General features: G+C 35.3%; 2 protein-coding genes across 5 annotated transcripts in view; one reads left to right on the forward strand and one right to left on the reverse strand.

Annotated features, from left to right (window-relative positions):
- The window catches only part of IFT74 (intraflagellar transport 74), an 83,201-nt gene that overhangs the window by 19,939 nt on the left and 43,062 nt on the right, over positions 1–20,200 (forward strand). For 2 of the 4 annotated variants that reach the window (XM_036331294.1, XM_036331295.1), the window contains 4 exons: positions 11,842–11,980; positions 13,963–14,025; positions 16,599–16,742; positions 18,421–18,461. In XM_036331294.1, the coding sequence (XP_036187187.1) occupies positions 11,842–11,980; positions 13,963–14,025; positions 16,599–16,742; positions 18,421–18,461 (387 nt within the window). The remainder of the gene's footprint in view (positions 1–11,841; positions 11,981–13,962; positions 14,026–16,598; positions 16,743–18,420; positions 18,462–20,200) is intronic. The other 2 variants (XM_036331296.1, XM_036331297.1) reach the window with 1 other exon arrangement.
- LRRC19 (leucine rich repeat containing 19) lies at positions 1,310–9,699 on the reverse strand. The gene is made up of 6 exons (XM_036331298.1): positions 9,596–9,699; positions 8,084–8,136; positions 4,001–4,090; positions 2,945–3,458; positions 2,406–2,594; positions 1,310–1,638 (listed from the first exon to the last, which is right to left on the reverse strand). The coding sequence occupies exons 3-6, from the start codon at positions 4,079–4,081 to the stop codon at positions 1,310–1,312; spliced, it is 1,113 nt and encodes a 370-aa protein (XP_036187191.1). The 5' UTR covers positions 4,082–4,090; positions 8,084–8,136; positions 9,596–9,699.

Genomic DNA, 20,200 nt, shown 5'->3' on the forward strand with positions numbered 1-20,200 from the left:
ATTGTTCCCTTTTCTGTACTATGAAGAAAATCGAAAACATCATTTCACCCATGAATATATTTCAGTGTTTTAGAGATATTTCCTGTAAAAGATAGAGATAAATACATTTAACCTTCCCACCTATGATAGATTTTGTTACAATTTTAATGCCAGTATTTCCATTAAATTAATAAAATTATGATTACAGCCAGTTGATTACAAGGAATTGACTTTTAGACTCTTCCTATAATAGTCTTATGGCCAGTGTTTTTCAGACTATGTTCTTTGGACCCTTATTGTGCTATGAGCTCTTAGTAGGCATACCTTAAAGAAAGGTTGGAAAATTCTTGATACTTTGCTTTTAGCTTAGTAAAGTTTCAGATGAGTCCTATATAGTAAAGAATCTTGTTTCACTTTGTTTAAACCTAGTATTTCCTATAGTAATTCTTTAGTAATTTGACCATGTACAAATTCCCCCCCGTGGATACTTCTGAATGTCTCTCCCTGGAAATTAACGTTCTAGAAAACAGTTTGGGAAACGTTCCTCCATGATCTGGATCCCAAACAGTTGTTCATGGACCAACTGAAGATTTCTCAGCCCCAACACAACTTATTTGACTAGAAATCTCACTAAGAGAGACAGAAATATGTATTTTTAAAAATAAGATTATTTATAGATCATTTTGATACCCTGCGTTGTGGTGACAGTCTTTCTTTATAACCCAGATCAGTAATAATTTATTAGGGATTGTGCCTGGACATAATGCTATGCTCTAAATTGCTACTAAGTTTTCTGGGAATTATTGTGCCAATTCAGGAAGCATTAAAAAAATGTTTTCCAATTCCATGAATTCATTTGGTGAGCATAAAAAAATCAACCCAAGTGCATTGTCAGTTTAAGCTATCTCTGTTCCTTACTCTGACTTATGATATAAATCCAAAACCTTTATTTCTCTACTGATTCCAATAAGTAAAACATTAATATAACTTATCTGTATTATATCCAATATCTGAACTAATATGAGAATCAGTTTATTTTAATTAATTAATAATTTACTTTAGGCTTTTCTTTTTTTACTAGTATGTATAGTCTTCTGAATACTACTGAGAATAGTGTTGTAACTATTAGCTATTAAGGAGTGTCAGTTACGGTATTTGGACTAACTTTTTCAATGCCAATGAGAAAAACATAATTTTATGATATTAATATGTGTTGCAATTAATATGAAGTTCTACTAGCTATAGTTAGGTATGTCACATATGAAAATCTCCATGTCTAAACTTTCAGTGAACTGGTAACATTTTTAAAATAATCAAAAATCGAAAGAAATTAATTTTCTTCACATAATTCATGAGTATCTATGTATTTGTCTTCAATAAACCCATCATCATCCACTACAAATGAATGTAGTTGTTCAAATATTACTGTAGTGTCTTCGGAGTTTGTATCTGGTATCTGTGAAAGGGAACTTGGATTTTGGGTAAAACCATCTTCATAGGTTTCTACTTCATGTTCTTCCAGGTGATGATGTTTATAGCTAAGCAGAATATTATACCATATTGGCAATTTGATAGCAATAAAAATGAGGAGAGAGGTCACCAGTACAGTCATTACAACACCAACAAGAAAAGCCCAGCTTTTTCCAAGAGGTCCATGTTCTTAAATAGGATACAGAGACAGGGAGAGAGAATGAGAGAGGGAAGATATTTTGTTAAATTGACAACAAAAATTAGACATCTTAATAACTCCCCAATATTGGTATTAGAAATGAATGTACTTTATAATTTTCTTTAAGCAAAAGTTAATAAAACTACAAAATAAACATATTAAGTTATTTCCTAGAGTGGTAAAAGACTAACTCCTGTCTTTACAGGGATTGTTTATCCATTCGCCTAGGAACATTATTGATTTATACATTTTAAGAATTGTGACTTGCCCTGGCGATTTGGCTCAGTGGATAGAGTTGGCCTGCAGACTGAAGGGCCGGGGTTCGATTCAAGTCAAGGGCTCAGACCTTAGTTACAAGCTCCATCCCCAGGCCTCCATCCCTGGACAGGACATCTGTGGGAGGCAACCAATCGATGTGTCTCTCTCACATTGATGTTTCTCTGTCTGTCTCTCTCCTTCCCTTCTACTCTCTCTAAAAATCAGTGGAGAAATACCCTCAGGTGAGGATTAAAAAAACAAAAGGAGAATTGTGACTTTACTAGTTAAAATTAAGCCTAAGAGTAGTTAAATAATATGCCTAGTGGCATTTGCCTGGTAACCAGCAGAGCCTGTTTTGGAAACCCAGTATTTTGTAAATCTTTTTTTGACATGAGGAATTTTACATTGTTTCTAGTAACTTAAAATGCAGAAAAACAATGAGAACTAATTTAGTTTTTTAGTATGCTGTCTTCAGCAATGTTAGTATCCAGTACATTACCTGAATTTCTTGTTAAGTTGTTCAAAGAGCTATTAAATGTTGAATTGCTAATTGACTGAAAATTAATCTGAAGGTCTTCAGTTATAGGTGAAGGAAGTTTTGAGTAGCATTCAGCCTTATAAGGTACTGTTTTGATGCTGTAGTATTTCAGTATATCTGGGTAGCTGCACATGGTGATGTTCTCATTTTCTAGTAAATCAGAAAGAATAAATTATGATTTATTATGGAAAATAAAATATGGTTAATAACATTTTATAATTATGTAAATTAGAATTTTTTGACATGTCATTATTGGTACTATAAGAACCTCTTATATTGCTTAGCAACACAGGGGAAAGATGCACATTCCTGTTTATAAAGTTATTTTATAAATATAGTTACTAGGTACAGTATCTATATATTGTTTAGTTTGTAATAGTAAAGATGTTACGATTAAGATTGTAGTGAAAATCTGGGGAAAATGGGAGACTTTTCTGGGGCGAAACAACCAAAAATCAATCACATTTTTGGTTTTGATTAATGTAATAATGATAGCTTACCTAATGTTACATTGGAGGTGTTTAGCCAATTCTGCAAATTCAGTAAACTACAGGAGCAGTTCCATGGATTTCCATGTAAAATGATTAATTCCAGATGAAACAGTTGTGGTACATCAAAATAGCTTATCAAATTGCCTTGCAGATTCAGAAGTTTCAGGCTTTTAAGAGGCACAAATATATCAGGATTCAGTTGTAATATTTTGTTCTGGCATAGATATAACTGTTGTAGTTTAGTTAAGCCTGTAAATGCACCCTGTTGAATTATGTGGATGGAGTTTCTACAGATATTTAAAATTCGTAGATTGGAGAGGTTACCAAAACTATTATTACATAAGATGATGACACTGTTTTCAATCAAGTAGAGCTCAGTGAGTAAATAATACATCTGTAGAATACTTGTGTCTGTAATATTCAGAGTAATTTGGTTATAACTGAGATCAAGTACAGTAACCTCTTTATTGATATCCGCTGGAATCAAATAATAATTCTGTTTAGTGAAATTACATTTGACTTCCTAAAAAATAAAAAAAGAAATGTATTAATCAGAAATATATTAACAGAATTTTCTAAATTTCATATCCTAGCAATTAAACATTGGAAGAAAATAGTTTAGAAAAAATCTACTGTCTAATCTTTCAATATTATAGTGTGAAAAAGGAAAAGCTGATGCTTTTATTTCTTTATTGGGATGAAATATTGAAGATTAAGGAAATTCTGATATGTATAATTTATTGAGCAGGGGGATTCTAGTTTGTAATACAGGTGTCTTCTAATTGTTATTGTATAATCATTACAGAAAGAAAGACTTTTGGTGTATTCCCATTTGTATATGTGGAAATACATGATGAATGATAATTCTGTTAAAAAATGAAGTCTGCTTTTGTCAAATTAGAATCTGGCTCAGAGGTCACAGATTTTGAATATACCCAGCTAACTAAAGAGTTAGTTTTGATGGCTTGGTTTGGATTTTTTCTTTTTTTGTTTTCTTTTATTACTTTGGGACATTCAAAGTGTACCTTTGAAAATATTTTCACTGTTTTGATTGTAAAAACTTACTGTTTTAAAAGTCTGGCTTTCATCTGAAAGTATTAGCATGAAGAGGGGCCAAAACAAGATCAGTATACATGTGGCTTTCATATTGCAGGCCTGGTGGAAAAGAGAGTATTGTCATGTCAGTAGGTGACTAGCACTTCAGAGATTATTGAAGACATTTTGCTTTCCTTTTTTCTCCTTTTAAATCTATTTTTTCTTAAACTATATAAAATGTGAAACAATTACATGTTCCTTCACCCATCCCTGTACTCTAATCTTAAATTAGAAAACTCCTATGGAGAATGAAAGACAGTATTTTTTTAAGTGTCTCATTGGATCTATTGAAAATAAGGTCCAGCCCTAGCGGGTTTGGCTCAGTGGATGGAGCATCGGTCTGCGGACTCAAGGGTCCTGGGTTCGATTCCTGTCAAGGGCATATGCCAGGTTGCCGGCTCGATCCCCAATAGGGGCGCGCAGGAGGTAGCCAATCAATGATTCCCTCTCATCATTGATGTTTCTCTCTCTCTCTCTTCCTCTCCCTTCCTCTCTGAAATCAATAAAAATATATTTAAAAAATAAGGTCCAGAAGAATATGTATTTATGTATATGTGTTTAAGTATACTCTTCTTTTCCTTTATATTTTTATCACCATTTTATCTCCCCTATACCCTCTTTCACCTCCACCCCCACCTCCCATAATCACCACACTGTTGTCCATGTCAATGAGTAGTATATTCTTATATTGCTATTTCTTTTTCTTTTTTTAAAATTAAGGTGTTCTTTATTGGTATCCATTTACCTACAAGTGTGAGAGATAAGAGTCTTTTTTCTTTTTTTTTTTTAATCTTTTCTTTAGATGCCACATACCAGCCTTGTCGAAACAAGGCCACCAAAAATTTGGTTGCCTCCCAAAAAAAATTGGGAGCGAGAGACAGAAAAAAGATAATAAGAGTCTGTAGTTCTCTTTCAAACACTCCCTACTTTCATCTCTAACACAACAAATATATATACTTCCTGTCTTTTTAGTCTTCATACATACTTATAATTTGGGTTAGATGAGTATTCCATGTGTCACAAATGTGTAAAACTATCAGTGTCTGAGCCATATAACAGGATTACTTTTCTATTCCTGCTCACAATTTTTCACTAAATTAAATGTACTGTATTGTTGTTTTTATGGGCTTAGTTTTCTTCTTTTTTTAATGCATTTATACTCAAGGCCTTTAACAAATCACTCAATGTTGCATGCATTTTTGATATTTAATGTGCTTAAAGAAGTCTCTCCCAGAGCCTGTTGCCATGCTGTAACCTAGAGTAGCTGAGGACTGTACCCTCTACACAGCTGCTGACTTCCACTCTCCCTCCACCCTTATGGAAGACATTCCCTTTTGTCTTTATGGTTGGATGCCTGTGTTCTAGAATGCCTGTCTTGGATTACCGCTTTTTTTTTTTAATGGAGTTTTCTGTAATAGCTTCCCAAGAAGGTCTATAGGCTGGAAATTTTTTTAGACCTTGAAAGATAATTCGGTTAGAAGTAAAGTTATAAATAGGAAATGGTTTTTTCTCAAACTGTTGATGGCATTGCCCCATTGTCGTAGGGTTTTTAGTATTACTGTTAAGAACGGTGATGCTATGCCATTCTAGTTCTTTATCCTTTTATGTAACTTGCCTCTTCTTAAGGTTTTAAAATCAATATTCTGAAGTGTCATGGATCTTCCTGAGAATCTGTTTTGATTCATGAAACTGGGTACTTAACTTGGTGGGTGCTTTCACCCTGGAAGCTCTATCCCTCAGTTCTGGGAAACTTTCTGAATTATTTCATTGATAATTTTCTTCATTTTTTTTTTAAGTCTCACTACTCTTTAGAACTGCTTTAATCTGGTGTTTGGGTGTTGGATCTCCTAGAATGATTTTCTAATATTTTATCTTGAATTGCCTATATTTCATTTTATTCTGCTTTCAAGGATATATCCTCAATTTTATTGTTAATCTCTTAAAGTTTTCCTTTACAACTCATTTTAATTCTAAGAGCTCTTTTTGTTTTCTGAAAATTTTCTTTAATAATATCTTATAACATAAGTTATTGTGTCTTGTATCTTCCATGTTCTTTTTTCCTTTATTAGCCTCTATGTCGTCTTGTTATGCTTTTCCACTTTATAATGGTCAGTATCCTTTATATTAGAGTCATTCTGTCTTCATATATCTGTTAATATTTGGTTTGCAATTTACAGATAAGACTGGGAAACAAAAAAGCTATTTGGATACAACATTTATGTAGGTCTTATTTCTGTAGAGTAAAAAACTTATTCGACTATTTCTTTGGGAATCCCTAAATGTCATTATCTTGAGATCTTTTCCTAGGACTGGTTGGATTCCCAAAATGACTTTTCCTTTTTTGGTAATCCTCACCGGTGATATTTTTTTCCATTGATTTTTAGAGAAAGTGGAAGGGATGGGGGAGACACACACACACACACACACACACACACACACACACACACTCTGATTGGTTGCCTCCTGCATGCACCTCAACCAGGTCCCTATGCCCTTGACTGGAATTGAACTCTGGCCCCCTCAGTCTGAGGGCTGATGTTCTAACCACTGAGCAAATGGACTAGGGCCAAAAATGACTTCTCTAATTTGACTGAACAGATAAAGCCAAATGACTAGCATTTGAGAGCGGAATGGTAGAAAAGGTGGGTTTATCTCAATAATTAGTATGTAAACCTTAACTTACTTTCCCTTTTTTTTTTTTTTTTGGCACAGTGATCCTGGTGGTGGAGGAAAGCCTTAATCTTCTGTTTATATGGGAGAGGAGCTTTACCTGACTGGACAGAGGCAGGCAGGAAACTTCAAACTAGAATCTAGCCCAGCCGTGGGCAAACTACGGCCCGCGGCTGGATCCGGCCCGTTTGAAATGAATAAAACTAAAAAAAAAAGACCGTACCCTTTTATGTAATGATGTTTACTTTGAATTTATATTAGTTCACACAAACACTCCATCCATGCTTTTGTTCCGGCCCTCCGGTCCAGTTTAAGAAGCCATTGTGGCCCTCCAGTCAAAAAGTTTGCTCACCCCTGGCTAGCCCCTCCTCTACTTTCAGAACACCTGGTGCTGCCAATTTCTGGGCCAGTTTGGCATTTTGCAGTGTAAATCCTGTGGCTCCTCAGCTTTCCACTCTGCTGGTTCAGGAAAATTTTGCTTTCCCAGTCAGTTTCCACTTAACTATTAACTGTCTAGTTTCTAGGTTTTATTGCTGTTGTATCCTTTTTCATTCTCTTTGTTCTTATGAGTTTATATTCCTTCTTGCCTTTTATTTACATTTCAGTCAGGTTTGGGGGAGAAGTTCAAGTTAATGGGAACATTCATTATACCATCTTTCACTAGAAGTTGCCATTTATTGGAGTAATTTCTTCTTGCTTAATAGTTACTTTCCATTTAGTGATTTTCTCATGACATTCATGCTTCTTGTTTTTATATGTGCATTTTTTAAGTCAACACTAAAAACAGCTGCGAACAAATGATGTTTGAAAGGTATGAATATATCATGTTAGTACCACCCTTAGTGGTTTTCTATAATTTGAGTCATTTTTCTTTTGAGCCTTTTTATTTACAGCATATGTTGTTTAATGATTTTTAAGGAAAAGTTTATTCTACTAGAGCAGGAAGTAGAAAACTACTCAGAATAAGCAAGACTCATTTTCACGTTACTAAAGTCTGTTGTCTGTTACCTCATTAGCAATTAGGTATTTATTGTTATTTTGATACTACCCTATTCTAGTTAATCTACTCTTTGCCTTCTATTTGTTTATGTGTTTATACTTATTTCCCTTCTTCTTTCTCCCTTTCTGTAGCTAAATCAAATTTGTTAGAAAAAGCCACTATTCCTTCTAGATATTACAACTTGGATATAGATCATAATAGAATCCCTTTTAGAGTCAGAAATGAGTTCAAGTTATCACTTATTCCAGACCACTGCCCACAAAAGAGTATCCCCAAATTGTATATAAAAGGTATTTTGCCCATGTTCAGTGGTCCCTAGGAATGTGTGCGGCTTCTTCATTCTCTCGTTTCAGTATTTCTCAGTGGTGTTGTGAAGTTCTTACTGTTGTCACTGGCAGGGTCCAGATGTGGGTAAAGTAGAAGTGCTATTTTTTTTCTGGAATAAAAAGGATAGGGATCATTAAAGGAAGCAATTAGACTACAAAGAAAATTAAGTGAACTTAAGTAAAAAGTTGATATGGAGTGAAGTAGCTGAAGGAGGTAATGGGGGTCAGGCAAGACCGTGAGCCTATATGGAAATAGAAATAGGATCCTCTTGTATTTATTATCTTTATCATCTATTTATTACTAATCATTATGTTCTCCAGTGTGCTAAAGGAAATAAAATTATAAGAATTAGAAAAGAAGTATTTCTTTCTCTTTGATAAATTTTAAAGTTAGAAGCAGTATATACTCAGAGCTTAAAGTAGATTCTGTATAAGAAAGCATTCAGCAATCTAAAGCATTAGGCCTAAAGCCATTAAATGCATTGATTGAGCTCCATGATCAATGGGACTTTCTGTATATTTGTTTATTTTTTGAGAGGGGAAAAATTGAGAAAGGGGGTAGATGTTGACCGTCCAGACTCTGAATAGATAAATCCCTAGACAGAGGAAACATTTGCTAGCATTATTGTCTATCTTGAAGAAATCAGATTGCCAGAATAGCTAGCCAGTAGATTATGAAGAAAATGTACTTGAGTCAATTTACCCTATTTAAAAAGTTGGATTTTTTTCTCAATTTGAAATTTGGGTTTAAATGTAGTGATTAAAAAATAGAGAACAAATATATCAGTTTATTTTAATTATTTCACAAATTAAATGCCCTTTTACATAGCCTACAGTCTACATAGAGAGAAAAGAAGCTTTATATAAGAGGAAATGATAGATATTAAAAAAGAAAGAGTGTTGTTCTTATGTAGTTTTTAAGTACAAGTTTCTTAGGAGTTTTTGATTATTTGCTATATATGACTGTTATATACTATGAAGTAAAAATATGCTGCAATTATTTTGGTCTTGTTAAAGGTATTTATAGTTTGCCATTAAATATTTTAGATATTTATGCCAAAAATCAATGTATTTTGAAGTAAAATGTTAATAATTCACAATTAATTTCACTCTTACAATTAACCATTTTATAGATTTTTTTTTCCTCCAGTTTAAAAACTTGTAATGGAAAACTTCAAGAAAAACTTCTAAGTAAGGAGAATAGTCATCACCCAATTTCAACAATTATCTATGGGTAGCCAGTAATTTTTTGTTTTACAAATTTTTTTTTAAGTTAATGTCACCTCAAAATGTGTGATTAACATATTTCAAAATAAAAAGGTCATATAAATTTGAATAAATGAAACCTTTTTAAAAAAAGAAAAATACATTTTATTATAACTTTATTTGGGAAATATTTTTTGGCTAGTCTAAGGTTAATATCTATAGAGTGTGTGAAAATATCATATTCTCTGCTCTTTCATCATTTAGCAAGGGCATAATTTTTTTTGTACAAATTTAACAAACAAATATGACTTTTTAAAAAAATTCAGCAACAACCACCAAACCTGTAAATATATAAGATCTTACCTTTACTTTTTTTTGTCTCTGAGACTGGTGTGCTAAGAAATCTATTCTGTTTCTTCACCATTAAAAAGAAAGCTATGTCAGATGATTGCATTTCACTTTGTTTTAACCTTTGTACCCAGTGAGCAGGTGATTTAAAAAAAACCACTAGACTTCCTTAGCAAAAGATTGACTAGAAGAATAATTTCTTAAAGTCATCTTTGACTTCTTTAATGTAACAAGTAAGGTGGTTTGCATAATCTTTATGTTTAATTACTCATAAAAGTTAAATATTAACAAATTTACTTTATGAGTTAAAGTATGTAAATTTGAGAATGCTAAAGTGTTTAAGTGTTATTCCTGAAGGTATTTTGTGTTTAGAAAGATACAAGATAAAAAGATACCACCAAATTTAGTACTCCACTGAGTTTAAACTTTATATACTCATTTTTATGGCACCATCATTGGTGATTTACTGCCAAGTTATAACCGGAGCCAAGTGCTAGTATCAAAACACTTGACACTTGACCATTATGTGGCCTTGAGGAAATCGGTTACCTGCCTTTTGCTGTTAACTTCTCTGTAAAATGGAATACTGTACAACATTAGTTTCCATCTAACTACACCGAGATATGTCACAAAGAAACATGGTTAAGAGGCAAGTAATCATGGAGTTCAGAATTAGTTTGTTCCGGACGATTAACTCCTCTAGGCCTCAGTATCTCCTTAATCTATGAAACAAAAAGACTGAAATAGATAACCTCTTCTGCTTGAAAGTTCTATGAGCCCATAGTCAGCCGTGGGCAAACTACGGCCCGTGTGCCGGATCCGGCCCGTTTGAAATGAATAAAACTAAAAGAAAAAAAGACCGTACCCTTTTATGTAATGATGTTTACTTTGAATTTATATTAGTTCACACAAACACTCCATCCATGCTTTTGTTCCGGCCCTCCGGTCCAGTTTAAGAGCCCATTGTGGCCCTCGAGTCAAAAAGTTTGCCCACCTCTGCATAGACCCATATAAATTGTAGCAACAGTAAACATACTTGTAACATCAAGCACTGTAGTAATTGAGGGTCAAAGTAAAGAAAGACATCACTCCTTGTCCTAGAGTGAGACAAAAATAAATAAAAATTCCAGGCAGTCTGTTTCATTATGTTCGTCATTTATTTGATTATTATGATATCTTTACAGGAAGATTTCTGAGTTTAGGTTATCTTATGCTAATGGAGTATGAGTGTGTAAAGAGTGTGAAGGTCACCGATATGTGACTATATAGGACTTAGCTAGTGATTGTGAAAACTGTAGAAGTTGGTTATCTACTTGTAAAAGAGATTAAATAGTAGAGTAATCATTTTGAAACTTAAAATATAAATTTATTGCATTGGGATTAAAATTTATCTTTAAGAAAAATTTTTATATGTAAATCTTGAAATATTTACATGATAACTAGCATCTTACCTTTTTATGCTTTTCAAAATGTTTCTCTAGACTAATGATAATTGACCTTGCATAGGGTAATAACTGGCACATCACTGGTATTTCTTGTGGTTATATGATAAATATTATTGTTTGTAATTAATTCACTACTACTACTTAAATATGGTTGTACTTTTAATGTTTTTGTTTTATGATTTTGGAAATTATTACTTTGCAGTGCTAAAATATTGCTGATAATTTGTGGAATACCAGTTTTAGTTAAAGCAGTGGATAAAAGGGAATTTATGTAAAACATATTAATCTAAAGCTGTGATTTTTAAAAATCACATTGCACTATAAGCTCTCTCTACTCCCAGTTCAGTCAGAGCTGTGCTACTTTATATGATTTACATGGTAAACTTCCATACAGTATTTCATTTGGTCAAAGAATTCTGTAGCTATGAGATGTTTGAAAACAACTCTTCTAAAATGCAACTATCTTATTTGTCTTGAAGGTATGATAGCAAAAATTATAAATACATCCTCATGTTGAAGGCTTTAATGATTTTCTGCGATGATTTTTGTGTTTCTTATAAGAATGTAAGTAAAATGGAGAGTAAGAAAATAGAAGCATTTGGGGGTTAAGAAGAAAAAGACAAAGTAAGTCTGTGCTGAGGGGGGCCAAGTTTTGTACAGGTCAAATAGGATTATTTGTATGTTTATAAGAACTTTTAGATCAACAATTATGATTGAATGCATTTGCGTGCCCTATTTAATTGAGACCAGGACCTGAGTAACAGAATGGTTTTGTCCCTCAGGATAGTAAGGAATATTGCATACTTTTGGTTTCAGGAAGGAGAGACAAATTAGAAGTGTAGAAGAAGAAATTGAACAGGAAAAACAAGCAGCAGATGGCATTATAAAAAATATGTCTCCTGAAAAACAAGTCAAGTACATAGACATGAAAACCACAAATGAGAAATTATTACAGGTAATACTAATGACTCCTTCGGGACAGGCATGCAGCAGTCTTGCCACTATGAGCAGCATCGGCGTCCCCTGAGAGCTTGACTAGACTTACTGCTCCGTCTTTAACAAGGTCCCCGGATGATTCACAGGATATTTAAATTTGAGAAGCACTGCTTTAGAAAAATTTATTCTTATGCTACATGATGACCTAGCTTTTACTATATTATTTGTTCAGTTCTATGCATCCTTCATTTTTGAATGTCATAAAGACATATGAAAACACTTACTTTTAATCAACTTTTAATAGCAACATTAAAAGGCCTAATATATCTGAGCCACATGAAATGAATATTTACATTCTTTTCTTCCTGCCTAATAAACCTCACATTTTTTTATTAAAAATATTTAATGTTGACACTATTGCAGATGTCCCCCATTTCCCCCCTTTACCTACCTCTACCCACCCCACCTCCCCTTCCCTTGGCCTTCACCACACTATTGTTAGTGTCCATGGGTTATGCATATGTGTTCTTTAGCTAAACCCTTTACCTTCTTTTTTTAAAAAAGTATATTTTTATTGAATTCAGAGAAGAAGGGAGGAGAGAGAAATAGAAACATCAATGATGAGAGAGAATCATTGATGGGCTGCCTCCTGCATGCCCCACACTGAGGATTGAGCCCCCAACCCAGCATATGCCACAACCAGGAATCGAACAGTGACCTCCTGGTTCATAGGTTGATGCTCAACCACTGAACCGTACCGACCTGGCTCCCTTTTCCTTCTTTATCTGGTCACCTCCACCCTCTCCCTTCCTGCACCCTCCAGTCTATTCCATGTACCCATGATTCTGGTTCCATTTTGTTCTTCATTTTATTTTGTTCATTAGATTCCTTCATTGACAGTTTAATATAACTTTTATTTTAGACAGGATTTATAAGACACAATGAAACATTGAAAAAAGGGTATTACAGAAATGTCAAAATATAATTAATCCTGCATAGGGGTTCTCAAATGAGTAATAATCAGTTTAAGGGTTTTTTTTCCCTTAAAGGTGTTGAGTTATGTAAATTGCTGTAGGTCTGGGCCCTAAAAGAAATTAGGGACATCTTAAGTCTTCTTGCTACAATAAAATAAAATTTTAAAAAATAAATCATTTAAATTTAAAAAGGAATTAGGTAAAAAAATATGAAAACATGGTTTAAAAAATCAAAATTAAAAATTATAACTTTAAACAATGACAGAATGAGTTTGAAGGCTTTTCAAACTTGATGATTACAGTGATGTGATGATTTAGTGTGAAAAGGATAGGCTACCCTCAACAAGCTTATAGAGTTGTGTGTTTTTTAATCCTCACTTAAGGATATGTTTCCATTGATTTTTTAGGGAGAGAGAGAGAAATATAGAGTGGGAGAGAAACATCTATCGGTTGCTTCCCATATGCCTGGACTGGGACCTAGATGTGTGCCCTGCAACTGGAATCAAACCTGCAACCTTTCAGTGTATGGGATGATGCTCCAACCAACTGAGCCACCCAGACAGGGCATAAAGTATTTTTAAAGGTGGATCATGGCAAAGTTTTTAGAAATAATGAAAAAATTGGCAAAAATAGCAGTGAATACTAGTAAATTCTAGTCAAATTACAAGATAAGTTTTGAAGATGTTTACAAAATTTACTTTGTCACATATATATTTAAAATATTGAGAAACAGAAAAATTTATTCTGGTGTGTTATTTTTTTTTCTTTCCATTTTATTGATTTTTAGAGAGAGGAAGGGGGAGGGAGAGAGAGAGAGACAGACAGAGAAACAGAAATATCGATGGTTGTCTCCCGCATGCGTTCTGACCAGGGATGGAGCTGCAACCTGGGTATGTGCTCTGACCTGTGATCGAACCTGTGACCTAGTGCACGGATTGACACTCCAACCAACTGAGCCACACCAGCAAGGGCCAAGTTTATTCTTAATGTAACTGACATATGTATTTGCTTTTTTTCTTCTTTTTAGGAATTAGATACACTTCAGCAGCAGCTAGATTCATTGAACATGAAAAAAGACAGTCTGGAAGCTGTAAGTATAAAATCAAGTAAGATTTCTTATATTACTCATCTACAAAACATAAATTAATTTTATATATATATGATTCAGCTAAATATATTAATGGAACTCATCCAAGTAAATATTTATTTAGCAGTTTACTTACAAGAGTATAATAATTTCTTCCCCACTTAGGGCCACAAATATACTAATTTGGTAAGAAATTAGATTCAATTGTGTACAAAACAAGTCACTCGGCCTAATGGGGCACATAATCCAGTGGTAATTTAAAGATATGAACAAGGAGACATATGTAATACTTTAAACAATAATAAAACAATAAAAAATAAAGACATATGAACAAGAGATAAAACAAATGAAGAGGAGATCATTTTATCACTGAAGATGTAAAAGCTTGCATTCATTTTCTTATTTGTTTATTTAAACAATTTTAATTCACAAAACAAATCATGTTTATGGTAAAAAATAAATAAATAAGAATAAGATGGAAGTAAAAATGCCCGATTTTTTTGCCCTCTTTCCAGACAGAGCTACTCTTACATTTATTGAGTGCTTACTTTGTACTTTTTTGAATTCTTGACAGATGTCACCAACATTGTCACTGAATCTTCACAATAATCCTGTAATCCTGATTTGGCTTTCCTGTTGTGGAAAACCTTCAGTGGGATTCACATTAGTATGCTGTCCGCGGCTTTTTTGTTTTTCACCTAACGTTCTCTCCTGGATGTTCACATCAGCTCTTATAACGACTCCCTCATTATTTTAAAATCACTACATTGTATTACATTGTATGGCTGTCCTACAGCCTTGTAATGAATAGACTGGAGGAGTTATAAATAGTGCTGGCATGGAAACATTTGCATACATTTTATGCAAAGTTATATGAGTATACCTTAAGATACATTTTTTGCAATGGGTCATAAACGTAAAATGTGAGATTGCCTAATTGCCTTCCAAAAAGATTGTTGCATATTTTACTCCTAGACCCAATATATGGGAGTGCCTGTTTTCATTGCACTCACTGACAGCAGGCATTACCCATCTTTTCCATGTTTGCTAGTGTAATTGGTAAAAATTACTATTTTGTTTCAATTTTCATTTATTTATGCATGAAATTGAGTTCTCTTTATTTATTTGTTGTTCAGTGTATTTCTTTTTTCTGAGAACTACCTTTTCATGTCCTTTGCACTTCAGTATACTGCCTGTACCTCACACTTGGCCTGCCTTTCCTATGGAGTCAGGTAGATACAATGATAATAAAATTAGTAACAATGGAACATTGATTGCCATGATTGTTGGCATCTAGCTTGCAAAAGAAATAAATATGAATGTTTTGTAATCATTCTTTTGGAAATTTGCTTTTAAAAAGTTTGCTTGAAAATATTAAGATTAAAAAAAATTAAGAATCATTGATCAGCTGCCTCCTGCACACCCCACACTGGGGATCTAGCCTGCAATCCCGGCATGTATCCTGACCGGGAATCGAACCATGACCTCCTGGTTCATAGGTCATCGCTCAACCACTGAGCCACACCGGCCGGACTGTATTATTTTTTATTGTTACTCTTCACCCAAGGATATTTTTTCCATTGATTTTTGGAGAGAATGGAAAGGGGGAGAGAAACATCCATGTGAGAGAGATACATCAATCAGTTGCCTCCTGCACATGCCCTGAAATGGGATGGAGGGTCGAACCTACAACCCATGTACATGCAAGACGATGCTCTAACCAGCCAGAGCTCATCTGTATTTTTTTTTAATTTTTATTTTCTTGTTTAAAGTATTACAAATAGGAGGTACATATGTCTCCGTTTTTTCCCCTATTGACCTTCCCCCGGCCTTCATCTGTATTTTTTTTGTCATGCCTTTTCACCTGAAGCTAATCCATTACTGATCTTTGCCTAAAACCTTTTACCTATGGACTTTTAAACATTCATTTTTTCTTTTTTTCTTTTTTTTCTTTATTGATTAAGGTATTACATATGTATCCTTATCCCTCATTGTCCTCTGTCTCCCCCCCACCCCCATGCCTTCACCCCCCTGGTATCCAGTTAGAGAAAGATAAATATCACATGATCTCACTCATTTGTGGAATATAATGAACAACATAAACTGATGAACAAAATTAAAGCCAGAGTCATAGAAGCATCAAACAGACCGTCCAACCTAAGAGGGAAGGCAGGAGGGGAGGGGGAGGTAAAAGATCAACCAAAGGACTTGTATGCATGCATATAAGCATAACCAATGGACATGGCCAGTAGGGGGCGGGGGGCGGTGAAGGCATGTACTGGGGAATGGGATCTGCTGGGGAGAGGTCAATGGGAGAAAAAGAAGACATATGTAATACTTTAAACAATAAATTTAAATTTTAAAAAGTTTTAAAAAAGGAAGAAAATATGCAGGGATCTATTTTTATTATTCCAGTTTAGAAATGTGTTTCCTAGCATTATTGATTAATCTAGATACTTTATATATCCATTAAAAGATGCTGGTGGTTTAAATGTGTCCTTATTCTTATAAAATGAAACCTATTTGAAATAATTTTTGATGAATTAATGCATTTTTCCTTTTTTTGCTCCCTTCAGGAAATAGCACACTCCCAGGTAAAACAGGAGGCTGTATTGCTGCATGAAAAACTTTATGAGTTAGAGTCCCATCGAGATCAAATGGTTGCTGAAGACAAAAGCATGGGGTCCCCAATGGAAGAGAGAGAGAGATTACTTAAACAGGTAGGAAAAACAAACATACTTATTTTAATATATCAGGATTTGATAAATATGTTTATTTTATTTAAGCCACCTGAATTGACCAGAAAGCCATTAAGTTTATTGTGTCTTTAAAAAAGAGTGAAAAGTGAGCTTCACCTAAATCAGTATGAACTACTTGACCATTAAAATCTAGTAAAAATCATCTCTGACATAAACGGATTTTTTTACATACACCTTAATTTTATGTGGTGTTCATGCATATGATGGCCATTTTTTTTTCATGTTTTGGATTCTATGAGGAAAACTTAAAACTTTTCTTCGTTAGTTAATAAATAATTAGGTAATCTTATTGAAAATCTGTTCCATTATTTGTTTTGGGCTTCATATTTAGAAATGAAGTGTCCCACAGCTAATGACTTTTATTAATGAAATTAAAATTGCCTCCAAAATCTGCCTGTTCAGAATGACTCAGTTGTTTGAGTGCTGTACTGTGCACTGAAAGGTTGTGGGTTCGATCCCCGAGTAGGGCACATACAAAAGGCAACCAATCCATGTTTCTCACATCGATGTGTCTCTCTTTGTCTATCTCTCTCAATCTCTCACCCTCCCCCCTTCTCCCTTGCCCCATGTCCTCAGATGAGGATTAAAAAATAAAAAAAGAGTCTGGCTGCTGTGGCTCAGTGGTTGAACATGGACCTATGAACCAGAAGGTCATGGTTTGATTCCTGGTCGGGGCACATGCTGGGGTTTCAGGCTCGATCCCCAGTAGGGGGCGTGCAGAAGGCAGGCGATCAGTGATTGTTATAATTGATATTATTATTAAAAATAAATAAATAAAATCTCCTATGAAATCACAATATGTCATACGGCCATGTCACATGTATTCACTAGCTTCCTTACTACCCCAAGGCTGGCTTTAATTTAATACTAAGTTATAATTATCCTATTATTTATCATGAGATACCCTAACTATAGAGCCCTTAGGAGAACTGCATGTGTATTTGAGAACAGCCAGTCAGGAGCCTACAAATGGAATTCCTTTGTAGTCTTAGATTGAATCCAATGGGTTTGGAAGAACCTTAAGGATCAACTCAGGACCTATTTAAGTATTATGATCATTCTAGAAAAGTATTAAAATTTAGATTCTCTGAAGGTCCTTGGAAAAGAGATCATTGGAGTCAAAGGAAGAGCGGTCTTCGTTGGGACAGGTTACCAGATAAAATATCGTAAATTAATATTTCAGAGAAGCAAAGAATATTTTAGTGTGTGTGTGTGTGTGTGTGTGTATATATATATATACATATATATATGATAAGTATATTTCATATTGCATGATGTATATGTACCATAAAATTTATTTATCTGAAATTCAAATGCAGTGGGACTGCTAAATCTGTCAACCCCACCTTATATTAGGGGTTTATATCTTAGATATTTACGTAAACTGATACAGTTAACCTCATGATACCATGTGGGTTAGTATGAAAGTATGTCACCACCCTTTCTTTCAGGAATAAATAAAAATGTGTGAATAGTTCCTTAGAGATGTTTCTTTTAACTTCAGAGGTTGAATTTTAAGTAAGTTTCAAGAGACAAGATTTGACATTTTAGTGCAGCATATCTTAGAAGGAAATTATTTTTAAGATAGCCTAACAATGAATAATTCTTTAAATACTATTTTCTTTTTATGTCTTTATAGGTTAAAGAAGATAACCAGGAAATAGCCAGTATGGAACGACAGTAAGTACATTTGTACTAGGACATTTTGCATCCCTTTCTCATCTTTTAAATTAAATTCTAAATGTACAAGAGGTGCATATTATTACAGTAATTTTGGCGTGGTTCACATTGATAATATTGACATAACTTTCAAACTTTTTTTCAGCTTTAAATACATTTTATACAATTCACATATTTAAAGTATACAGTTGAGAGTTTTATAGTATATTCACAGAGTTATGCAAGCATCACTTCAGTCAATTTTAAATCTCTTTAGTAACCTTAATTATACCCTTCCTGTTATCCACACCCAATCATCCCCTCATCCTAGCCCTAGAAAACCACTTTTATTTTATGTAGGTAGAGTGGCCTATTCTGGACATCTACAGTAATAAAAGACAAAGATGCTAATTGACCATACCTTCGCTACACCCTAAGCCATGCCCGCCCGCCAATCAGAGCGACTATATGCAAATTAGCCCAACCAAGATGGCGGCCAGCAGCCACGGAGCTGGAGCAAGCCAGAGGCTTGGTTGCATGGGCGATGGAGGAAGCCAAGCTTCCTGCCTCCCCTGAGCCGGCTGCGGCCTCTGCTCATGGCAACAAAGTTTCAATTATAGAAGACAAATAAATCCTAGATACCTGCTTCCAGCCAGCCTCCACTGGAAGCTTGGGTGGCTGGGGGCTGTGGCCAGCCTGCAAACAGCCATCAGCCCCTCACCCAGGATGGCCACACCCTCATGGGGTGTGGGTCCCCTCTGGGGGGCTTAGCCTGCCTGAAAATGGCCCTCAGCCCCTCACCCAGACTGACCAGGCACCCCAGCAGGACCCCCCCACCCTGAAGGGGCTGTGGCCAGCCTGCAAACGGCCCTCAGCCCCTCACCCAGGCATCCCAGGGGAGATCCCTACTCTGAAGGGGCTGTGCCCAGCCTGCAAACAGCCATCAGCCCCTCACCCAGGCTGGCCAAACACCCCAGGGGGGGGACACCTACTCTGAAGGGGCTGTGGCCAGCCTGCAAACAGCCATCAGCCCCTCACTCAGGCTGGCCAGGCACTCCTATATAATAAAAGGGTAATATGCAAATTGACCCTAACAGCAGAACGACTGGGAATGACTGGTCACTATGACACACACTGACCACCAGGGTGCAGATGCTCAATGCAGGAGCTGCCCCCTGGTGGTCAGTGCGCTCCCACATGGGGGAGCTCTGCTCAGCCACAAGCCAGGCTGATGGTTGCCAGTACAGCACTGGTGGTAGGAGCCTCTCCCGCCTCCTCAGCAGCGCTAAGGGTGTCTGACTGCAGCTTAGGCCTACTCCACACTGGCAAGTGGACATCCCCGGAGGGCTCCCGGGCTGCCAGAGGGATGTCTGACTGCCAACTTAGGCCTGATCCCCTGGGGAGCGGGCCTAAGTCAGCAGGTGGTCATCCCCCGAGGGGTCCTAGACTGTGAGAGGGCACAGGCCGGGCTGAGGGACCCTCCGCCCCCCCCGCACAAATTTTGTGCACCGGGCCTCTAGTTTTATATAATAAATGGAATCATATAATATATGGTCCAATGTGGCTGCATTCTTTCACTTATCATAATGTTTTCAAGGTTCATCTGTATTGTAGCATGTATCAATATTTCTTTTTTATTTCCAAATATTTCTTATGTGGATATAGCATATTTATTTTCTGTCCATTCATTGATGGACATTTAAATTGTTTTCATTTTTGGCTGTGATCATGCTGGTATGAAATTCAGGTACAACTTTTTG

This window comes from Myotis myotis, unplaced genomic scaffold (assembly GCF_014108235.1).
Source record: "Myotis myotis isolate mMyoMyo1 unplaced genomic scaffold, mMyoMyo1.p scaffold_m19_p_12, whole genome shotgun sequence".
Taxonomy (NCBI): domain Eukaryota; kingdom Metazoa; phylum Chordata; class Mammalia; order Chiroptera; family Vespertilionidae; genus Myotis; species Myotis myotis.

Excerpts from the sequence above, each read along its gene's own strand:
- LRRC19 (XM_036331298.1), bottom strand. The coding sequence starts at position 4,081 with ATGAAAGCCACATGTATACTGATCTTGTTTTGGCCCCTCTTCATGCTA. Across the intron at positions 3,459-4,000 it reads AAAGCCAGACTTTTAAAACA|GAAGTCAAATGTAATTTCAC; the intron begins GTAAGTTTTTAC and ends TTTATTTTTTAG. Across the intron at positions 1,639-2,405 it reads CAACTTAACAAGAAATTCAG|AACATGGACCTCTTGGAAAA; the intron begins GTAATGTACTGG and ends ATCCTATTTAAG.